The sequence below is a fragment of the Prionailurus bengalensis genome, chromosome B4, assembly GCF_016509475.1.
Source record: "Prionailurus bengalensis isolate Pbe53 chromosome B4, Fcat_Pben_1.1_paternal_pri, whole genome shotgun sequence".
Lineage (NCBI taxonomy): Eukaryota > Metazoa > Chordata > Mammalia > Carnivora > Felidae > Prionailurus > Prionailurus bengalensis.
Window position 1 is genome coordinate 59,569,036 of NC_057358.1, and position 25,244 is coordinate 59,594,279.

Below are 25,244 nucleotides of genomic sequence, written 5' to 3' on the forward strand. Positions count from 1 at the left end.
ATGTTTTATCCTTCAATAAAAATAAGTACTATAATTTATACTATAACATATGGTACATGTATGATCACTAGATGATTCACACAGAGACACACATAACAGAAAATTAAATTCTCCTCTACTTATAATAGTCTATTGGAAATCTTCAAGCTATTGCCCATCTTATTTCTCAAATTTTTGGCACAAACTAAGAAACATGAAACAAGGAAGAATACTAAGTAAAATTCATCTAGGAATTGCAATCATAGTATTATAAATTATAAATGTTTTTAAATAATTGACTAAATACCACATAAAATGTAATTACATGATGATTCTACTTAATATATCATACAGAGAATTGGGGCGCCTAGGTGGCTCAGTCGGTTAAGCATTCACTTTTGGTTCGGGTATGATCTCATAGTTCATGAGTTCAAGCCCCACATCAGGCTCTCTGCTGTCAGCGCAAAGCTTGGAGCCTGCTTCGGATTCTGTGTCTCACTCTCTCTCTGCCCCTTCCCCACTCGTGCTTTGTCTCTCTTCCTCTCTCAAAAGTAAATAAACATTTAAAAATTTTTTTTTAAATATATGATACAGAGAAGGCAAATAAAATCAGAAAACTGAGATCTTAAATTTGGAAATTGCTTCAAAGGGCATCAAACTCAACCATGAAGTAAATTTGTGCTTCATTGTTCTATTTTATTTTAATTTAAAAAAATTTTTTTTCAACGTTTATTTCTTTTTTGGGACAGAGAGAGACAGAGCATGAACGGGGGAGGGGCAGAGAGAGAGGGAGACACAGAATCGGAAACAGGCTCCAGGCTCTGAGCCATCAGCCCAGAGCCTGACGCGGGGCTCGAACTCACGGACCGCGAGATCGTGACCTGGCTGAAGTCGGACGCTTAACCAACTGCGCCACCCAGGCGCCCCTATTTTATTTTAATTTTATCAGCTACACAAACAGACACAACTTCGGATATCAGAGACCAAAGAAACATAAATGTAAATGGTGATTTTTTTTAAGGTTTTAAATTTAAACAGGTGGAGTCTCAAATGTATCTCTGCACTTTTTGCAAGTTCATGGCACATCACTTCGCATTTATAAAAAACCTATATTAGTACCTGTTTTTGCTAACTGAAAGAACTCTGAAGATTTTCACTTCTACAACAAAAGGCAAAAGCAAAAAAGGCATTCAACATTTGCTTTGCCGGAGAGCTGGACAGCTCTTATAGAGGCAGCAGGGACCTCAAGCAGTGAGAATGGCCCCACCAAGCTCCTTCCCTGGGAACCACACTCAGCGTCGCAACATGAAGTCACCAGAATTTTGAGTTGTGTCTGTGAGCACCTGTGCTTTGTTTTTATTTATTCTGTGCATTCATTAGCAAGGTGTGCCCTGAGGTATTAGAAAAGCCTTAGAGAGACTATATTTTAGGCCTAGGAATGCATAAAAAATTTCCATATAAATTAATGGTGCAGGGGTGCCTGGGTGGCTCAGTCAGTTCAGCATCTGACTCTTGATTTCGGCTCAGGTCATGATCTCAAGATTGTGAGACTGAGCCCCGCGTTGGGCTCTATACTGAGTGTTGAGCCTGTGGGGGAATCTCTCTCTCCCTTTTTTTTTCTGCCCCTCTTCTGCTCTCTCTCTCTCTCTCTCTCTCTCTCTGTCTGTCTGTCTGAAAATAAATAAACATTTAAAATCGATTAATTAATTGTAATTGCTTATTTGTTTTACACCATTTTGGCCTATGAAAGGTTTTAGAGAACATTCCACTTTGGGATAGCAGAGGAAACCTGTATTAGGATAGCTAGTGTGAAAAACCCTGGTATAAATTTGCTGTTTTGACTTCTGAGAGATCTTTTGGAAATGCTTTGATACACAGATAGTAGAAAAACAGTTGATGGTAGAAATCCAGATATTAGACAAGATATTAGGTACCCTCTGTGACTTCACACCATTCCGAGTGTCTCCACATTACATATGTGGAGATAACACCACCAGCCCCACGTATTTCCTAGAGCTGTCCAAAGGTAGCAAAGTATTTTAAAATACTTTGAAAACAGCAAAGGGCTATAAATTCAAAGCATTTTTTGTTACATTCATTTACATTTATACTGTCCTACCCAGAAATTTTAATCAGCCACAAGTAAACACTCCATCTACGTACTACATGTCATTTCTCACTGTCAGTAAAAGAATCATTGTGATATAGTGAATGGTGGCCCTCCACAAATGTGTCTATGTCCTAACCTCCAGAACCAGTGAATATGCTACATGGCAAGAGGATTTTGCAGGTGCGATTAGGAATCTTAAGATAGGGGGCGTATACTGGATTATCTAGGTGGGTCCGATATAAGCCTAAGTATAAGAGGGAGGCAGAAGGGTCAAGTAAGAGAAGGAGATATGACAATGGAATGTGTGTGTCTGAGAGAGAGCACGTGGTGGTGGTTGGGGGCCGGGGAGGTTGGAAGATGCAACGTTGCTGGCTTTGAAGATGGAGGACTGAGTCACAAGCCAAGGAATGCAGAAGGCTCTAGAAACTAGAAAAGGCAAAGAAAGAAATTCTCCCTTACAGTCTCCAGATAGAATGTATCCCTGCCAATACCTTGATTTCAGACTTTTGACCTCCCAAACTATAAAGTAATAAACTTGTGTGATTTTAAACCACTAAATTTTTGGTAAATGGAAAACTAATACAATCATGAAAACAGCCTATGATCCTGCTACCGATAATCAGTCTTTTTTTTTTTTTCTGAGAGCACACAATGAATGTAAAATAATAGTTTTGATCATTTTCTGAATCTATCGCGAGAGTCATTTCACCCAGAGTGGTGAATCATTTAACTCCCCTCCACTGACACAAATAATTGAGCTAATTTAAGTCCTGGTCTGGAAGTTGCTGTGTGACCTCAGGCAAATCACATAACATCTCTGGGTCTCAATGACATTATTTATAAATACTTGGGCTACATACTCAGAAATAGCCTGAAGTGTCATAAAAGAGAGGCACAATGTATTTTGGTAATTCTATTGAGAAAGTCATCATCGCTGACTGGAACAACTGATAAGTACCACCCATCAGAGCTCCTCCACAAAAATATCACTAGGAGTTATTGAGGTTTGTCTGAATTTTAGCAATACATGATTCCAAATGTTCAGTGCAGGATAAGACATGTCAGGCACACATTAACACAGATTTCTGGAGGTAAATGGATGAGGAAGGGTGGGGGGAGAAAGCACTAGGGACATAAGAGAGAGTCTGGAATATGAAAGCAGTGCAGAGCCCCTGAAAGTTTCTGAAAGGCTTTTATGATCTCTGCAGACTCTTCCAGGAGTCGTCTAGCATGTGAGCTGTGGCATGTGCAGTGGCTCTTGGCAAGCTGTGTCACTCATCTCCTTATCCCCAGTGACCAGGCACAATAACCAGTATTTAATATGGCTCACAGTATATGTGTTAAATGACTGAGTGAATAAGCCCAACTAGCCTTTCTCATCTTAACTCTTCCCTAAAGGCTATGTCCTGGTGGTGCCATTCACATAATATGTCAATGGCGCCTCTTGGACTTTTGAAAACAGCATCTCTGCCTCCCTTCCAGCTCTGTCTCAGAGAGGCAGACTACTGGAGTCTTGTAGGCAAGGGATAGTGAAAGCCTGAACCAGTGAGAGCAGGGGGAATGGAAAGGAGGAACAGGCGCCAGCATGATTTATTCTAGGGTGGTTTGGGAGATACACTCAAATACTCTTGACTAGTCAAAGTAAAATCTTCTTTGATTTCTTTCTTATTTTCCTTGAGAATAGTTCAATAATAATCTGTTACATAAAAGTGCAACTCTTATCATGTATCTCCTGTTAACCACAAGTTACTATTACCGTAAACCTCACTCCTCTGTCAAAAATTTATATTGACCCCATTTTTCTATTTAGGATCTAGTACTTCAGTCAAAATCAAACCATCTACAGCAATATTTTAAGGAACTGGAAAAAGACAACAAGGAAGTCTGAAATTTACCATTTTTTACATGTATGCCAAAAACTCAGACCTATGAGCATTTTTCTTGGGTCCTAGGTCATAGAAGCATTTGCCAAAATAGCACTAACAACCTTTATTTCCATAATTTGCTTCCCAAAGATAGATGAAATGATAAGAGAATTAACGCAAAGCAAGAATCATTTTGGGTATAAAGCAAGCCTCTGATTCAAATGGAGTATTTTGAAGTTATACCCCTTCAATGAACACCCAAGATGCCATTACATTTATTTTCTATGGATTAAGTTAAAAACGACAACAACAACAACAAAAAACTACCGTATGATCTTTATGGAATTAGATAGCATATACATAAATTAATAAATAAATTCTTCCAATTTTAAATAGATCAGATGATGAGTATTTATGGAATCATACCAAAAGTTATTAAGGAACATGTACACATTTTGTTTGATACCTAAGAGTTATAGGTATAGGTAGCTAGCTTAAAAAAAAAAAAAAAAAAAAAAACCTCCCCTGGATTTATATTTTATACTTAAGTGTATCACCTTGGGTATTAAACATGCTGCTAGCTATCTCCTAATGAGCACCTGAGCTGTCATTTTTAATAACAGAATGACAATTATTATCTCTAAGTTCTACTCCCTGAGAATCATTTGTGCAATACTTAATACAGGTAAGAATAGAAACATACTATTTTGCTTATAAAAAATAGTATTATTTTATAATACCTGGCATAACATTATAGAAAATGGAACAGACAATTATTTACAATAAAAGATCAACATGTGCCCAAGTGCATGGGCCATTTCAATACTCAGCAGAACTTTATACGAAATTTTAATCATGAATCTCAGTTGTTCATTGTAAAAAAGGTCATTGGTCTACATGAGAAAAATACACATATTCAAGATAAAATATAATAAAACAACCCAAATACTTAGCCATTCTAATCTTAGTTGTTTTTTTTCTCAATTCAAAGCAGACACGAGGGGCGCCTGGGTGGCGCAGTCGGTTAAGCGTCCGACTTCAGCCAGGTCACGATCTTGCGGTCCGTGAGTTCGAGCCCCGCGTCAGGCTCTGGGCTGATGGCTCAGAGCCTGGAGCCTGTTTCCGATTCTGTGTCTCCCTCTCTCTCTGCCCCTCCCCCGTTCATGCTCTGTCTCTCTCTCTGTCCCAAAAATAAATAAAAACGTTGAAAAAAAAAAAAAAACAAAGCAGACACGAAAGACGAATGCCATAAAAACTGAGATTATCTAATTCATCTAAGTACACATGCCATCAGTACGTAATACAAGCAATCGTATCATAGCCTGTGTAATTCATTGGTTATAGTATTCTAGAAATTTTACTTGATTTTCAAATACTAAACATTAAAACCATATTACCTCTTCCACAAAGCTGTCTTTCTTCTCTAGCATTTCTCGTAAAGTCTGGAGAATTTTAATGCACAACTTTTCTTCCTTCTCCATCAGTTTCTTTGTATGATTAATCAACCTGAAAGCAAAACATGAAACCTTAAATACAACAGTGATTTCTCTTTGAGCTATATACTAACATATACTAGAGGGAAAAAAACATCACACTATTATTTGAAAATATGAAGTAAACAAGATACCTGTTTTAAAAACTTTTTAAAATTACACTTAAGCTCATAAACTTTGTATTACAAACCATCCTTTGTTTTATAGGTGGTATATCTCAGTGCTTTTAAATTTATTCAAGTAGCGTACTTTTAGTGGGACACAATACTCTAAAAGACAATGAGACACTGATGATATTTAATCCCATCGTATGAACTAAAGCAATTTGAGTAGTAGAGAAATATGAGCATTTGTAGCATATTACATTTCATTATGTTGTACTATATTATTTTCTCTGTACTGTGTTACCTTAATGATACAGGTGCTGTAGCAGTATACAACATTGCAACCTTAGCATAATGGGCTGCTTTCCAGTTTGCATTAATAATAATAATGTGCTATTTTTCACTGCTAGGACTTGGTAGAAATCAGCGGTTTTGTAATTAGAAGCAGAAAACAACAACAAAGTAACATCAAGACAGTCTATCCATTTATTTATTTTTTATTTTTTATTTTAGAGAGGGACGGGAGAGGGGGAGGGGGAGAGGGAGAGGGAGAGGGAGAGGGGGAGAGAGAGAGAGAGAGAGAGAGAGAGAGAGAGAGAGAGAGAGAGAGAGAGAACCTTAAGTAGGCTCCATGTTTAACATGGATCCTGATGCAGGGCTCAATCCCATGACCCTGGGATCATGACCTGAGCTAAAATCAAGAGTCAGATGCTCAACTGATTGAGCCACCCAGGTGCCCCTCCATTGACTATTTTACTATAATTTGGGCAAAAACTCTAATTTTGTAGTGGTAACCTTTGCACTGGTGTCCTCTCAGGAGAAGAGTTTGAGGATCACAGCTATATACCATCCTCAAGAACTCAAAACCAAGCAAAATGTTTATAATCACTAGTTATAGTTTAACATATATAACTCTTAAAAAGCTGGTTCCTACAATGACCCTGTGAGATATGTCTTCCTAGAAAAACAAAATGATGTCAAACATAATGTAATGGTCCCATTTCAGTGACATAACAGGAGTACCATGGGGAAACCCTGAGGAAAAGTGAGCTTTCACTAGATAATACCTAGTAAGTGGTTATCAGGCATCAAGGTGAAGTACGAGGACTTCCCATGGATTCTCTCAGTTCACCCTCACAACAATGCTACACGTTCTATTATCGGGCTCAAGAGAAAACAGAGGTCCAGAGAGATAAAGCAACTTGCCTGAAGTTACACAATCATTAAGTGGTGGGATCTGGAAATAGACCCACATCCATCTGACTACAGAGCCAAGATTCTGAAGCACCATTCTGTGGTGACACCATGCATTTACTAATCTCTTGAGTCTCAGAGTTACTGTGAAGAGAGTCCCCACACAGCCACCTCTATATGATATAAGTGTTACAACACAGGTAATGACAAATACCATAAACTAGACAAAGAAATGATTACGTTCTGTTGGGGGAGTTTCCTAGGGCTGATCAGAGGTTTCAGTGAAGAGTAACTTCTAACAATGAAGATTTCACCTGGCAGAGAAAGGTGGGGAGGGAAGGCATCCTTCCAAAGGGCACAATATGAACAAAGGGCAGAGGCAGAAAGCTGACCATCATGTCCAGGAAATGATAAGTACTCCAACTGCCAGGTGACACATGAAGACATGAAAGAAGACAGGGTAAGACATGCATCTGAAAAGAAGGAACTGGGAATATTATGCTAAACAGTGGACTTTACTCTATAGAAAATAGGGAACCACCATTATCAAGGACCTGAATGGCCCTGCCCACATGTGAAAGACAACATGGAAGAGTGAGAACAAGGCCAGGGGTGAACAGGGCACGTGATGGGGTTATGATGCAAGAAGTAATAGAGAAATAAAATAGCCGGGACTTGGTAAGTAATGACAAATGGGAAATAGAAGAAGAGGAGGAAGGGCAGATCATAGACACCTGAAATTTATAGACTGGGTGAACAGATGGACAGCAATACTTTTCAATGATACCTCGGTCATGCTGAAGGAATAGCATGCAGGAAAGGAAAAGTGATTTCCTCTTAGACATGTGAACTCGGACAAGGTGTTCTAGATCCACGCGGTCAGGCTCAGCAGGCAGAACAATTCTTCTAGAGTTCTCCTTGCAAGGAAAATATCTGCCTTCCTGAAACTTCTGTTATTTGGTCTTTTCTTTCATGTAGTAGTCTTTGAATCCATTAAAATAGTTTTGGTGGGCATTGTCAATTTCTTTTTATTTTTTTCTCTCAGACTATTTTAATTTTATTTAACTCCTCTTAGATAAATACTTAATTTACTAACGATTTGCAAATAGCAAGCATAAGGGTGAATACCATCTTCTAGGGGTTTATACAAGGTATTTGCCCATTACATAATGTTTGGTTGAGTAAAATCCATGGCCTTCTAATATTTTTTTCTATGATCTATACAAAAATAAATTTCATGAAACAACTCACCATATAAATACAGGTGTATTAAACTAACACAAAAGTTACTTTTACTATATGAGATGAACTCTGATTTTTATATCTTCCCCTAATTCATTTTTTAAATTAGTGGCTGCCTCTCTTTCTAAATTAATTTTTAAACTCATAAGTGAAACACATCCCACATTGTGACAAACACTGAGATTATCCTTCATAAGGGAGGAGTAAGTGGTGATTTGAATATTGTAACCAGATGCCTTAAAGGTTAACACCCACATTGACCTGTTCTCTCTTTATTCTCTTCTCTCTCCATATGACAAAATAGACATGTGCATTTGGGTTCTTTCCTGGGATCTATCCCTCACATTCTCCAGCAGACCCATCTGAGTCAACATGTTCCAAGAATGAAATTCATTTGAGCAAGTCAGAAGCCCCACTAAGGCCTTGGACCTAAGCTGTATTCTCTAGCTAAGCTTTACCAGAGAGCTCTGCACAGTAATACAAGGGCTCTTGCATAGCTATTAATAAAGTTGGATTCTAATTTCATTAGATATCCTTGCAAATAAAACCCTTGGTTCTTCACAGAGTTAGGGAAAGGGTAGGATAATCACTAGAGCAGAAAACAGATATTCCCAAGTCGCTGGCCATACTAAAATCATAATAACACAAAAATCTCTTCTCTAACCACTAAAGTATGTGACATTTTTTTCCCATCTCGGTGTATTATCTGTAATATGTTCCCACTATTATTTTGCTCTGTTTCTCTCCTTTTAGATACCTGGTGTTGCAACGGATTTGCTTTCAGCACATTTGCAGCACGGGTCAATATTTTTTTGGCATTTTGAGTTAACTTTATATCATCTTTTCATAGATGTATATCTTTAAGATCTAGACTGGTGCCATCCAACATAACATTTTCTGCAATAATTGAAATGTTGCGTATCTGTGCTATAAATTTGTTGGCTACTAGCTACATATGGCTATTAAGCACTTAAAATGTGGCAAATGTGACTGAGGAACTGAATATTTTATTTTTATTTTTATTAACTTAAATTTTAACTTGAATAGCTATGTGTAGTTCGTAACGATTGTATTGACAGCCTCATTCTTGACACTGAGCCAGCCAACTTTTTTCCTCAAGAGCCAAAGAGTAAACGATTAGGCTGTGTGGGCCGTATATACAACCTCTGTGGCCACCAGCTGACACTGGTATGATAGCCACACAGACAATATGTAAATGAAAGTGTGTAGCTATGTTTCAAAAAACTTTATTTGTAAAAATGATCAAAAGGACCAGTGTACCCTGAAGCCAGTGGTTGCCAGTCCTGTTCTAGATTATCAACATTCTGGGATATATCTGTAGTATCATATTAATTTCCTGGAGTTAAAATTCTCATTTATTACCCACTTTTTATTTTTTATATTTTTATTAACCACTTTCTAATTAATATTCTATGCATTGATACACATTCACAGGAGGTAAAGGATATTTCCCAAAGGCCCTATTTTTTATATTGAATTACTACCCAATATCTCTACTGAATTTTTTTTTCTAATGGCTTCCACAGTCATCAGTTTTGCAGATACTCTGGACCTCTTCATTTAAAAATTCTTGTTAGGAGACTGGCAAGTGTCCAGACAAACACATTCTTTCCAGTCCCTATAAGACAGAGAGGGTCTAGAGCCAAGAATCCATGATTCAGGCCATAATACAGAAATACCACCCATTCAACATGATTCCTGTAGTCAGTTCTTCTCATCCCATATCTTGTTTTCTCTCTGCAAATCCCAGCTTTAATTGGAAAAAGCAAGAACACACTTCTTGTGTCCCCCAGTCCTTCCATTTCTGCCTCAGTGCATCACAGTCAACAGAGGGGGTTTTGAGACCTCTTTGAGCAATGTCCTCAATGACACAGGAATTAGCTGTGATGGATAATGGTCAAGGGGTTGGCAGCCTCCTCCGACTGTCCATCAAAATACTCTTCCCAAGAAGACCAAGTACACCTGACAGGCTGTCGTGAGTGAATTACTCAATGAGCGCCCTCAGCATTATGATATGTCTCTTTTTTTTCTGGAGCTGGTTACATTTTCTGTCAGAACTTGCAGCTCTTCCTTGAGAATTGCTCATTTACCACAAAAATGGAAATATTCTAGGATAAACACATCAGCTATACTAGATCTGACAATTCCACAAAAAATGCTGAGAGAAACAAGTAAATGAGAGGGCTGCAGATGAGGAAGATCAAGGCAGCATGGCCGAGTGCTGGGCCGAGACGTCACAGCTCTTCATCTGAAGCATGCCTCAGCCTTCTCACCACTAAAATGAGGCTGAGTCGTCAATCTCTCAGAGTGTTCGTGCAGATAGATGATACAAGAGGTAAGCACACGGAGGACAATGATGCACACAGTAAGACCTCAATAAATGCTAGTTCCCCTTCCTTCCTCTCTGTTAAAGAAAATAAGTGAGTTGAAACAGGAATCTTTTGGAAGGTCACCCCATATGGTTATAGCGAGGAATTAGAACCAAAAAAACAATTGCATGTGAAATTTTGTGCCCAATAATGACACATTTCATTTTCAGGAAATTTCAACAAAATATAACTTGACCTTCATCAAAGAGAAATTTCAATTGAATCAAGTTAATTATTTTGGAAGTACATTTTAACATGCATTTCAGACCTTTCACGTACTCTGTGGACTATCATTATGTACCAGCAGAGTAAAAAGCAGAAATGTGTTAGAGGCCGTCTTATTTTGGTAACACAAGCAGAATCTCAGATTGTACACACTTACTTGGACATGAAAGCACCACATCTTATTCTTGCATCACTCCCCTCAGGGAACAGTAGTTCTGGACTATACAACACATCAACCAACACCGAGAACTCAGCCTGCATCATTGGGCTGAACTGTTGTTCCAAGGAGGCCACAACATCCTGAGAAATAAAGCACAAGAGAACCCATGTGAAGATCTAAATCAGACTTCATACTTTTAAGATATGACAGGCCTAAGAATACTAACCAGAAATGAGACTTGGAATTTCAGAGATGCACCCTACCTTCCCATGGCATCAAAAGTCTGTGCTTTAAGTACAGTCTGCTTTTCTATATGAGTACTGCTTGGGCCACCTTTTTCATTTACAAGATAAGAGAAGGGTGGGTAGGTAGATGATTTCTAAGGATATATATACAAAGTGAAAAGTCAGTAAAGCCACTGTGATGAGCCCTATAGTATCTAGGATTTTAACAGAGACCCGGTAGGTATTCAGCAAATTAGGCTAAAGTGAGATATTTTTTGAGGAACAGCTAAAAAATAAAAAGATTCTCTATGTGTTTCTGATCATCTGGAACTAACCATATCTTCCAACAGGGAAATTCCTTGATATGATATTTGAAGCAGTATTAGCACTTCACAGGGATTTGATGACATTTAATACTATTTCAAATTACTTTTTTTTTCAATTTTTCTAGAGAGAGAGCACACAGGCAGGGAGAAGGGCAAAGGGAGAAGGAGGGAGAGAATCTCAAGCAGTCTCCATGCCCAGTGCAGAGCCTGACGTGGGGCATGATCCAACGACCATGAGATCATGACCTGAGCCCAAATCAAAAGTCAGACACTCAACTGACTGAGCCACCCAAATGCCCCTCAAATTACATTTTTTGATAGACATTACTGGTCACCTAACCAAGAGCTTTTCTTCATCCTTCTTGCTAACAGAATTCCCATGTTGTTTCTCAATTAGGGAGCAACGTCCTCAGGGAGATGAGGCCCCACAGCCTAGGGTCATAGTTGATTAGTATAAGCCAATAATGGTCATTCCAGTTCCCCTCCCAGTGATTAGTCTAAGCATGATTATGTGACACAGTCCTGGATAACAGGACATCGGGTGAGGCTTGCTAAGCAGAGACGGTGGTGTGTGTTAGGGGAGGAAGGGGCATACTCTTTGGAAACTACCTAAGGCTCTCAAGACAGCTTGAGAATGTGAACCCAAAATGTGAGGCAGCCCTCATAAGACCTTTGGAGACCAGCCTTAAGCTGAAAGCCAACAGACCAACAGTGTCAGTGCCTGGATCTATCGAGCTACTAAATTAACCAATGCAGGAAGAGTCCCAACTCCAGATTCCTTGCTATGTGGAATGATGTATTTTTTTTATTGTTTAAGCCACTTTTAGTTAAAATCATGTTAGTTATAGCTGAATGCATTCGCACCGACATGTTTCTAAAATGGTCTGTGGGCAATGACAATTTACTGAACATTCTTTAATGACTAATGCATCCCTTTTTTGTTTTTAAAATAACTGTGTTAAAAGACAAAAAAAAATCTTCTCACATAAAGCAATATTATTTTTCCTTTTATTTATTTATTTTTATTTAATTCCAAGTTAGTGAACATATAGTGTAATGATGGTTTCAGGAGTAATTTCACCCATACCTGTGACATATTTTGTTAAGCAGAAAACTGGTGTCAATTGCTTTTTGTTACTTTCAGCTATAGCAGCACAGATGGGGGTACCACCTCTCTTCATTTCTTATGTCTAGGTTTCGGGAGTTAATTCTTGCGGGATTCTTTGTTTCCTTTTTAGCAAAAATGACCATTTCTACTTCAACTATTCTAATAAGCTTTCTGAGAAAATTCTGACGACAGGTAAAAGAAACTACCAGGAAGGAAATAACATAAATCGGAAACTAGATATTATATAAGGTGGGAAGAAAATCTGCTTATCAACTATAACCATATTTAATAAAATGTCACTAAAAGGTGCCTATTTTTCAGATTACCTCTCTTCATTTTATTTACTAAACAAATTGTGCTCAGGTTCCTATGATGTGAATTCTGTCTTCATCGTTTATTTTGATCATGGGCCAATATGTAATCTCTCTAACTTGTTATTCCCCCATATTAAAAGTCGAGATAATTATACTCCCAATCACATGGGTTTGCCGGGAGAATTAAAGGTAAGTATGTAGAACCTCCTCTAACACATACTGGCCTCTTTTTATTCCTTGATATATGTTTGTAATCATTACTGTGGAGTACCAGTTAGCTGCAATCATCACCCTATTAATAAACCCAGTGTTTATTTTGCTGTCCTCATCTTACCCAACCACTGCTAAGCATTTTACACACTTGCTTCTACTCTGTCAAACACTTTCTGCTCTTGGCTTCTGTGACATCATACTTTCTCTATTTTCCACCGCCAACTCCCAGTAGCTCCTGGTCGTTTCTTATGAGGGATCTCATCCAAGTCCATGGTTTTAATATCCTATATGTGCTTGAACATCCCACATTTATATTTCCTGCATGGACATCTTGCCAAGATGTCCACTCTGGACTCCTATTCAACTGCCTGTTTGACAAACCCACGTGGATATGTAAACAGGTATCTCGCACTTAAAATCCCCCCAAAAGAATCCCTGATTGTAATTCTCCATTCCTATCTTAGCAAATGATTCAATCATATCATATCCTCTATTCTTTCCAACACCCCACAACTCATCCACCCATCTACCAAATCCTGCTGGCCTTACAACCAAACATATCCAAAATTCATCTACCTCTCTTCACTACTATCACTATCCACTTAAGCCACACTGCCATCATCCTTTGCCTGAATTAATGCAAGAGACTCACTGCTTCCATGTCTGGACCCTATAATCTATTTATCTCTCAAAATCCAGTAAGTAAATCATGTCATGCTTATCCTCTACTGAAAAATCTCCAATGATTTGCCATCTCACTTAGAATAAAATCCAAATGCCTTACCAAGCAAGTCTCTACATGACTGAGTTCCTAATTTCATAATCCTCTCTTCCTTTGCTCACTAAACTTCCACCCCAATGGGCTTCTCTTGGTTCCTCAAAACTGCCAAATTCATCCCGGTCTAAATACGTTTGAATTTACTATTTTCTCCCAATAAAAATCTCTGTCCTCAAATCTTTGAATAGATTATTCCTCTTCATTAATTCGAATCTCAATTCAAATGTCACCTCAACAGAGTAGAGTTCCCTGCTAAAAGATCTTTCTCCCAGTATTTCTTCACCATGTTGTTACCATGCTTTATTTTATTCATAGCATTTTTTTAATGTTTATTTATTTATTTTGAGAGAGAGAGAGAGAGCACATGTGTGCGTACACACGAGTGGTGGAGGGGCAGAGAGAGAGGGAGAGGAAGAATTCCAAGCAGGGTCCTTGTTGTCAGTGCAGAGCCCAACGTGGGGCTCTATCTCATGAACCTTGAGATCATGCCCTGAGCCAAGATCAAGAGTCAGATGCTGAGCTGACAGAGGCACCCAGGTGCCCCTCATAGTTTTAATTACCTAACAATCAAGCATCCATGCAATGGGTGAGGACAGACCTTCCATGAGAGCACAGAGCCCACAGCTCTATCTCCAGCACACAGTAGCTGGTATTGTTTTCACCAAAGACATATTTATTTAATGAATGCCAGTGAGTGTTCCAAAAGAAGTCCAAGGCACTCCTTCTCTATGCTGGCTAACACTTCTGTCCATCTCTCTCTGAAACGTTCTACTCATTTGGCTCTCACGAACCTGACTCCTCTCCTTTTTGACCCTGCCATTTGTCTCTCTTACTTGGCCATTCTGCCACCCTGGCCTCTTACAAGATGTTCTTTGTTTTTCCTATCACTATATTCTCTCTTTTAGCAACACCATCTGCTGTCCTTGCTCCAACTAATATCTCCAAATATAGACTTAATTTCCCATACATTTCACAATCTGTTAACGTGATTCAGCATATTATCAATGAACATAGCCAACCTCCTTTTACTGTATTCTTTCCTTCCCTGCTACAATAAAAAGTCTTAATAATATCACCCGGTTTCCAAACAGCAGTGCCTCTTATATGCCTCTCACTGTCTCTCTCTTATCTCCATCTAGGAGCCACCAGGTCTGTTGACCCTGCTTTCATTATTGGATGCAAGGCCTTTTTCTTCATTTCATTCATACCACCACCTGGCTGAGATATTTAGTGATTCTTAACTAATCTGTCCTCTTCTAGTCTCTTCCTGATAATTCTTTCCTGAAAACTAGTAACTGTTTAATCACTTACAATGACATTTCCACCAAATTTTTAATGACTCATAGCCTTCAAGCTTTTCATACTGAGTCTAACTTGTCTTTTTAATCACATATAACACTCAGCTATTAAAACTCTGGACCTCTACCAATTATTCTACATGTGACCTCTTGCAATATTTATTCCAGTTCATGTCTTGACTATTCTCCAAGCCAAACAATTTCCTTAAACCATACCCTAATTGACTCCATGAAATCGTCTACAATTATGTGGGTGGGAAGATTTCTGTTATGGGTTGAATTGTGTCTCCCTAACAAAACTCATATGTTGAAGTACTTCAGAATGTGACTATTATTGTATATAGGGCCTTTAAAGAGGTAATTAAGGTAAAATGAATTCATATGGGTAGGCTTTAATCCAATATGACTGATGTCCTTACAACAAGAAGCGATTAGGATACAGACATGTACGCACACAGAAGAATGACCACAGGAAGACACAGTGACCAGGTGGCCACCCGGTCAAGGAGAGGGGATTCAGAAGGAAAGAAACCTTGAACTTGGGCCCACACCTTGAACTTGGGCTTCTAGCTCCAGAACTATGATAAAATAAATTTCTGTTGCTTAAACCACCCAGTCTGTGGTATTTTGTGACGGCAGCCTGAGTAAATGAATGTAATGTCTCTCTTTACTTGATGTCCCCAGAATGTCCAGGCCAAACACAGGATTGGGATACTATGTAAAAAATTTGGGACTAAAGGTGGTTACATCATTTTTACCAATAGGACTAGAAGAGAATACTAAGAGATAAACTGAAACAAGGTTATGAATATTTAATTTATTACATGAGAATTTATGGTAACTTATTTCTCCAAATCTTATTATTATGGTATTGTTTTGATATTACAACTCATTACTATACTATCAAACACATTAAGTAATACATACTCACTAAAAATAACTAAACAGAGGGTGGGTGATGGGTATTGAGGAGGGCACCTTTTGGGATGAGCACTGGGTGTTGTATGGAAACCAATTTGACAATAAATTTCATATATTAAAAAAATAATAATAACTAAACAACTTTTACATAGGAGCTTTGTTTTTAAAAAGAATAGTATTGGGCGCCTGAGTGGCTCAGTTGGTTAAGTGTCCGACTTCAGCTCAGGTCATGATCTCACGGTTTGTGAGTTCAAACCCCCGTGTTGGGCTCTGTGCTGACAGCTCAAAGCCTGGAGCCTGCTTTGGATTCTGTGTCTCCCCTCCCATGCTCATGCTCTGTCTCTCTTTCACTCTCAAAAACAAATAAAGATACCCCCAAAACCAAAAGCACACTGTATACACTGTGTGTTAGCCAACTTGACAACAAATTATATTAATAAATAAATAAATAAATAAATAAATAAATAAACAAACAAACATTAATAAAAATTGAAAAGAGTAGTATTGGTAGAGAACTGTAAAGTAAAGCCTGGTCCCCAATTAGATTTTGACATTTCTAACCATATTTTATTTGTGTTACTACATATATTAAAAATTATAATTTAGAAAATAGTAAGCCATTGCATGCTATTATTGTACCTGTAACTTTTCAATGATGTTTCTATAATCCCAAGCAGGCCCTCCAAGAGCTTCCTTAAAACGTGGTCCAGAGCGAGCAGATAGTCTCCAACCCATAGCTGCTCTCTGCACCATATTAGAATGGCTCTTCAGGAAAAGAGTATTCACTTGGCTGTCCAAATCCACTGGAATGGCAATCCCGCGATTCTTTGCTGAGAAAGAAAGATTTAAAATATTTTTCTCTTAATCTGACTAAAGCTTCTTACACATTACTAAAATGGTCTTATAAGCATAGAATAAAAAAGAAAAAAATATAAGTTCTGTGATGTAATGAACAGTATGGTGACTATAGTTAACAATACTGTATCATATATTTGAAATTTGTTAAAGAGAATAAATATTAAAAGTTTTTATACAAGAAAAACATTCTAACCACCTAAGGTGATGAATGTTAACTAAATTTATTGTGGTAATCATTTTGCAATATATGCATATATTAAGTCATTATGTTGTATACCCTAAACCAATATAAGATGTCAATTACATTTAAGTAAAACTAGGAAAAAAAGAAAAAAATCAAATCTTTAAACTCTGCCATTAAATTCTTTTCTATAAGTACAAAAGCATTTAACCTGAAAGTATTTCAATTCTCATGACCGATTATTAAACTGGGCTCATTAAACATTCAAGAACTTATTTGATTTCTTGATGATTAATGTTTGAAATGAACTTCATAGAGCATCAATATAGAAAAACATTGTATAACAACCATGAAAATTTGTACTTTCCCAACTGCCAAGGAAAATACAAAAGGAGACACAAAACACATGATAAAATCCTGCCAGTCCGCTCATTAGTACAACTGATGTGCATGTGTGTATGCACACACATGAGCACTCATGCAGAATTCCAGCTAGTGAAACATCTGAAGAAAAAAAATAAAAACTTGAAGAGTATTTAAAAATTTGCATTTGAAGAGGGCACGTGGTACATGTCCTTCTTCCCAAAATTCACTGAAATGTGTATTTCATCACACTTACGTTACAGTACTAAAAAATGAGAATACTTGCCATAAGGAAAACAGAAATGTTGAGGCATTTTTACAAGCAGAATGAAGATATGACTGGTCCCTCAGAAAAGGAGAGAATATACACCACTCTACAAGAGCTAAGAGTTAGAACAGGTCTTCCTCAGAATATAGTGAACGAACACCAAGAGTGGTAATGGGGTACAGGGGAGTCATCAGGGCAACTCATTAAAGCATAGTATGTGAACCACTGGGAAGCCAAGGCCCTCCTCCCTCTCACTAGCATAAGCAGAGAAGTTAGCAGCAGCAATTTTTATCCAGAGGATAAAGTTAGGGAACTGCAGAAATGTTTTCTCATGAAAGCGAAATACCTGTCTGGAAAGAATGCCAAATGAAGGTGTCGGGACCTGACAGAGAAGCAGAACAGGGCCTGAAGTAACTCCAAAGATCTTCATCAAATAAGGAGTCGAATAGGGAAGAGAGAAGAGGCAGCTCCAGCAAAAAAGAGAAAATATACAAAAGACTCTAACCCCTGAGCAAAGCTCTCCTATTTTAACACTTGTCAGTATTCTCAGCTGGTCTTCTGCTTCACACACACACACACACACACACACACACACACACTCCAAAGGAAAGCTTGTATCATTTATTCAGCCCCTCACCCAGAACTCTGGGTCAGACCTGTCATTTATACAGGAAATGCTAGTAGAGAAATCCCTCAAAACTGAAGTGGAGCCCATGTAGTCATTAAAGACCTTTATAACCATGAACACACCACCAAGAATCACAGGGAAAACTATCATCATTAAGAATAACTGGCCCTTTGGGGTGTCTGGGTGGCTCAGTTGGTTAAATGTCTGACTCTTGGTTTTGGCTCAGGTCATGATCTCATGGTTTGTGAGTTGGAGCCCCATATAGGCTCCATGCTGACAGTGCAGAGCCTGCTTGACATTCTCTCTTACCCTCTCTCTGTCTCTCTCTCAAAAATAAATAAATAAACTTAAAAAAAAAAAAAAGAATAACTGGCCCCAGTAAAAAACAGAAATGATTCAAGGAAGTACAAAAAATATTTAAATAATTCTAATTATCATCCTCGGAAAATGTGAGCATTAGCAAATTAGCAAAATGTGAGAAATTAGCAAATCAGAAAAATAAAGAAATCTTGGAAATAAAAATATAGTTGCACATATAAAGATTTCAAACTGGCTGAAAAAGAAGAGAATAAGAATAAATACCAAGTTCATAATCTGGGAATGTCAAAGAATCTTCTAGAACATAAAGCATAAAAGATGAAAAGGGAGAATAAAACAGAGAGAGTATGAAACAGAAGAGTCATCCAGGAAGTCAAATATCTAAAATGTATAAGTTTCATCAAAAACGTAAGAGACAAAGGAAGGGAAAAAATTATTAAGAAAATAATAAGGGGCGCCTGGGTGGCTCAGTCGGTTGAGCGTCCGACTTCAGCTCAGGTCACGATCTCATGGTTCGTGAGTTTGAGCCCCGCGTCAGGCTCTGGGCTGATGGCTCAGAGCCTGGAGCCTGCTTCCGATTCTGTGTCTCCCTCTCTGCCCCTCCCCCATTCATGCTCTGTCTCTCTCTGTCTCAAAAATAAATAAACATTAAAAAAAATTTTTTAAAAAAGAAAATAATAAATGACAATTTACCTGATCTGAAGAAAGACCTGTGTCTTCAGACTGAAAGGGCCCACTGTGTGTTAAAAGGATTAAATAAGCAAGCATATTGACCATATTCTGGTAAAAACTGACAATGCTATCGTGGGTTGAATTGTGCCTCCCAAGAATATTTAAGTCTAAATCATAGGTACCTGTAAATGTGATTTTATTTGGAAATAGGGTCTTTGCAAATGTAATCAAGTTAAGATAAAGTAATACTAAATTAGGGTGGGCCCTTATCCAATACAACTGGTGTCCTTATAAGAAAGGGGTAAGGGGGACACACACACACACACACACACACACACACACACACACACACAGAAGAACGCCACGTGAAGATGAAAGCAGAGATTGGACGTACACAGCTTCAACTCAAGGAATGCCAAGGGCTGCCAAGGAACACTGGAAGCTAAGAGAAAGGTATGAAGTCTCAGAGAGTATGGTGCCACTCACATCTTGATTAGAATTTCCGCCTCCAAAACTGTGAAATAGTACATTTCTATTATTGTAAGCCACCTAGTTCTGGAAATTTGTTATGGTGGCCCTATGAAAGTAATATAAATGCCAATAGCCAAGAGAAAATGGCAAGAACTCCTAGGGGAAAAAAAATAGGATTCCTACAGAAAAAAATACTGGCACCAAACTTCTCACCATCAATATTGAAGACTAGAATCAGTAGTACTATACCTTTAAGAGCTAATGGACAACAAACTTTGAAACTAGGAGTTTACACCCATCTAAACTGAAAATCAAAAGTGATACTCAAATAAAAACATTTCAGAACATGTCTCAGAAATTTTTCTCAAAACCAGCTATGAAAATCATTAAAAAAAAAAGAGAGAGAGACAGGAATCCAAGAAAATGTCAGTGTGAATATCAGAAATCATGGCAACTGAGTATGAACCTGAAGAAGAGAATAAAGCAAGACACAAATGAAAGAAGATCCATTAGACATTAATGGCTGGAAAATTTCCTTCCAGTTGGAAAAGTTTCAATATCATTACATGACATCCTTGTCTCTAATGGTTACAGAGTGAAAAATATTTACATCTCATAATATTGTAAGGTCTGATCACTGATTTTTAAATTTTATCACCCTATAAAATATTTCATTATATTTCCAAATAGAATACAAATTCCATAAATCATAATGATGTAAAAGCAATAATCTACTTAACAATAGTTAGAACATAGAGTGGGAGAGAAGAAATAAAAACAAAGTCAACATGTTAAGTTCCTCATTTTTCAGCGTGGAGATATGGACATTATTTACAGCTGTTAAATCAAGATACAGAGATGTAAGGATATTATTTAAAGTTATTGTGATTGGGGCACCTGGGTTGCTCAGTCAGTTGAGCATCCAACTTGGGCTCAGGTCATAATCTCACAGTCCATGGGTTCGAGCCCCCACATCAGGCTCTGTGCCAATAGCTTGAAGCCTGGAGTCTGCTTTAGTTTCTTCATCTCCCTCTCTCTGCCCCTCCCCCACTTGTTCTCTCTCTCTCTCTCTCTCTCTCTCTCTCTCTCTCTCTCTCTCAAAAAAAAAAAGAATAAACATTTAGAAAATTAAAAAAAAAATATTATGATAGTCCCTGGAAGACTTTTTTAAATGAATGGAAGTAGGAAAGAAAGAATAAAGAGAGACAGAGAGAATACGGCTTCCTTCATATAATGGAAGCAGCAATAATACTAGTTATGCTGTTGAAAATTCTCTGAACTTGAGAGATACTTTGAAACTTCTTTGAAAACAGGTAATTTTAGCTACCAATATAAAAAGTTACCGATTTAAACAAGAGCTCTAGCTGAAGTTTAAGGAAATAATAAAGCTCTAAGGCAACCCTAAACAATTAATTGTACCACTGCCCAGATTTCCCTAGTGAATGTTTTCCCGATATTCATTATAAACGTCCTTTTTCCAAAGCATACAATGTCGCTGTTTATGTCCATCACACACAGCAGAGCAACCTCACTCCTGTTCCATCTGAAGGACAGACGGCCTCGACACCGCCAAGCTGCACATATTTGTGTACTCAGTCCTGCACCACGATCAAGCCCTGGCGAGACTTTCTTCCTTTTCTGGCTCCTTCACAAATAAGCTGGGCTTGCTCTAAACATCCGAAAGTCAAACAGAAGACAATACTGTTCTATGTTCTTTTCTAATCAACAAAAAAATAAAAATTGATAAACTTCAATGTTCCTCAAAATATATCATAGCCAAGTTTACACTAACATTTAAAAAAAAAATAGAGGAGGGGATTGGGATGTATCTCCCCTTTAGGAATCAGGTACATTAGGTACAACTGACCATCAAGGAAGTGCTGTTGCTGTGAATAGAATGTACACAAAGAAGTATTTAATGAATATTTTTCTTTTTAAAAATATTTATTTATTTATTTTTGGGAGAGAGAGAGAGAGAGAGAGCGCACAAGCCAGGGAGGAGCAGAGAGGGAGACACAGAATCTGAAGCAGGCTCCAGGCTCTGAGCTGTCAGCACAGAGCCCCATGCGTGGCTTGAACTCGTGAACTGCTAGATGAGGAGGACCTGAGCTAAAGTCGGACGCTCAACCTTACTGAGCCACCCAGGTGCCCCTCAATGAATATTTTTCTAATGACACCAGTGGAGATGCAGTCCAGTGACAGCACTTCTATTCGTCTCAGCAGGGCAGGCTTCTAATTAGCCATCTCAGGAGAATCTCACCCACCCCAGATGTTGCGGCCACTATTCCACCACAACCAACAGCATGGACACACCAGCTTCAGGAGAATTCACTGGCCCAGACTTTGCCGAAAGGGGTTTTTGTTTGCTTGTTTTCCTCAAATTGTACTACTTTCATTGGTATTTTTCTAGTCTCCTATCTTAGCACAAATTGTACCTTATAGATTAACTGAGTAAAATACACTACTTTGTCATGCCTAAGGTTAACTCTAGCCGAGGGCTAGATCACAATTTTTAAGTAATAAAAGAAAATTAACTATGCAACTGGGGAAAAGAGAATTTGAGTTAAAATAAGTCAGCTGTGGAGATAATGAAAAAATTTTTCAAGCAATTATAAAAAGATGAATCCTTTTAAAGATATGGCCTGAAATAGATTCTCTATACTGTCAAAATATTATAAATAGTAATTCAAAAGCAAAGCTGACAATGCTAATTAGCTTTCCATATATTATTTAAAAATTAAAGCAGAAAAGAAAATTGTGACTAGAAAAAGAAAAGGCTTACAAAAACCTAAAAAACTAGAATGCAACCAAAAAAATAATCCAAACTCATCTTACTTTTATTAAATTAGGGAAATTATGGTATGAATAGTACAGTATATCGACATGTGAACTAGGCTGTATTTTGGATTACTGGCTGTTCACTGCCCCCCTCTCTCTCTCATTAAGGGAGAACTAATGAATTTACTACAGCCAGTCACTCTTCTGGCCTATAGCATTAACTCCAACTGTGTGCTTTAATGGAATGAGTCACGTTAAAGTTTAAAACATTTAAAAAAGAAATCCTCCTATTTCTCTTCTGAATTAGAATGCAATTGGGATCATACCTTGTTAATGATATTTTGTCAGAGAGTAAGTATATGGAGTTCTTAAAAAAACTAATGGTAGAAAGGATGGGTTGTTATTAATACATTTATCTTTTGTAGAGCTCTGCCTAGCAATAGCTAGTTCTCTAAAATGAGCTATCTTGACTCACAGGTATTTTGATGATTCGGCTAACCTACTAATTAGGCTTATAAATTCTGAAAATTCTCTGGATATGACTAGTCTTTGCAGTGATCTTAAGATATAATCGAAATCTACTTCTAATTATTATTCATTAAATATTGCCTATTGTGTGAAAATTTTTAATTAGACAAAATCACTGATGGTGTCTGCCAGAACAAAATCTCTGAGAACACACATATTGCAGTGATGGGTGCCATGGAAAAAAATGCTTAGAGAGATAAACTGACAGGTTGGGGGAAAGAAAGGCAACAGAAAGAATCAGCACTAATTAGAACACTTGGTTGGTTGTCTAGCCTGACTGTGTGGGCCCACAAGAACCACAACAGTTGGCCCACAAAGAAGGTGTGATGGGGTGGGCAGTGTGGTGTCTTTTCTGTATCATGTCATAATATCCAGGGTAAGTCTCTATTGAAGCACAAGTGCTGTTAAATGTGAAGAACATTAAAGATACAAAATGCATCTTTCCTGTTTGGCACTCAACATACACTCAATTAATGCCCAAATTGAATAATTTTATAATTTTATGGGTTATGCAATAACTAGTATTGGCACACCTGACTGATCATCTGGAAAAAATAAAGTTGACTCCATACCTTCTACCTTATAACATAATATATTCCAGACAGCTTGAAATTGTAAACAGCCACACCAAGAACACAAACAGACAGACAGAAAAACCAAAATCATGAAAATTCTCAATGGGAATTAAAAACAAAAAAAAAAACTCAGTCTGATCAAGGCCATTCTGAAGATGAAAGAAAACCTAAAAAGCCTGAAAGAAACTAAATTTCTGCATGCCAAAAAAATAAAACAAAATAAAAATTCAAATGACAAATGAAAAACTTTTTAAAAATGTTACTTATAGGCAAAGAACATATTTTCTTAATAAATAAAAGGGTTATAATGATTGAGAAAGTATTAAGATTAAAAAAAAAAAACCTTTAGGGAAAGTGGGCAAAACACAAGTAAGTCCACAGAAAAGGAAATAACAAGGACTCCATCATACGGACAGATTTTTTCCTCATTCATAAAAAGAGAAACACATATATAACAATACTGTTATTTAGAATGATATCTTCTATAACAATATTTGTAATTATCTATAATGACATGTTAAGATTGGCAAAGATCTAAGAATTTGGCAACGACATGCTATCGAGGAGGAAGATGCTCTCCTACATCACTGGTGATATGTAAATTAAACAATCTCTACAGAGGACAGTGTCTGTCAAAATTAAAATACCCAGAAAAAACTGAAGATTACCTGAAGGGGAGGTGGGTAGGGGGATGGGCTAAATAGGTGATGGGCTAGGAGGGCACATGTGATGAGCACAGGTGTTGTATGGAAGGGATGAGTCAGTAAATTCTACATCTGAAACTAATATTACACTGTATGTTAACTAACTGGATTTAAATAAAAACATGAAACTAACTAAATAAATGAATAAAAAATAAATAACCCAGAAATCCTACTCCTAGGTACTTACCTGATTCTTCCTCATATGCAAAATAATTTGAAACAAAATAAATATCCAGCAATGGGCTTAAATAAATTAGAATATAGGCCCATAATAAGATCTTATGCAGCCAATGACAAGAGTAGGATATTCATTCATTTACGTGTATTCATCCATTTATTTTATTCATGTAATAAATATTCACTGAGTACCTACAGAGGCTCCAGGCACTATCTATCTCAGGCTCTAAAATTTTGTAACAGATAGGATACTTAGCACTGCTAGTTAAGATACTTATTCTGCTTTGTGATCTCTGTACATGTTGTTTACTCCCAATGTACTAGAAATTCATTGAAGACAGGAAATAGTTTGAAAGATTGTTTTTCCAAACAACTAAAATAATAACATTGCAGATAATGAACAGTCATTATAAATCCAATTAATCAATGAATATGTGGAAAATTTTTTAAGATTTTGTCCCATCTTGTAACTTATTCAGATTTAATTTTTAAAAAGTAATAATGACAATTTGAAAAATCAGAATTACAGGAGTGCATTATGTCAAACTCATCACACAGTCAACTACAATATCATAGGTAGATTAAAATGGATTTGTTTGTTTAATAGAGACTGAATTTCTCTTCTCAAAGAGTTACTATTTTCTACATGTTCAAATTTTTGGGGCAAAATTGGCTTGAAGATTGATGTTCATTATTCAAACCATTTGTAGAAGATATTTTACAGAATTTCCATTTGGAAAAAAGATTCTGTTGCCAACAAAGTACCCAACATTAATCCC

At 37.4% G+C, this 25,244-nt stretch overlaps 1 protein-coding gene across 2 annotated transcripts in view; it reads right to left on the reverse strand.

Annotated features, from left to right (window-relative positions):
- The window catches only part of ITPR2 (inositol 1,4,5-trisphosphate receptor type 2), a 508,158-nt gene that overhangs the window by 221,128 nt on the left and 261,786 nt on the right, over positions 1 to 25,244 (reverse strand). For both annotated transcript variants that reach the window (XM_043561419.1, XM_043561418.1), the window contains exons 35-37: positions 16,584 to 16,774; positions 10,760 to 10,902; positions 5,352 to 5,460 (exon numbers count right to left, since the gene is read on the reverse strand). In XM_043561419.1, the coding sequence (XP_043417354.1) occupies positions 5,352 to 5,460; positions 10,760 to 10,902; positions 16,584 to 16,774 (443 nt within the window). The remainder of the gene's footprint in view (positions 1 to 5,351; positions 5,461 to 10,759; positions 10,903 to 16,583; positions 16,775 to 25,244) is intronic.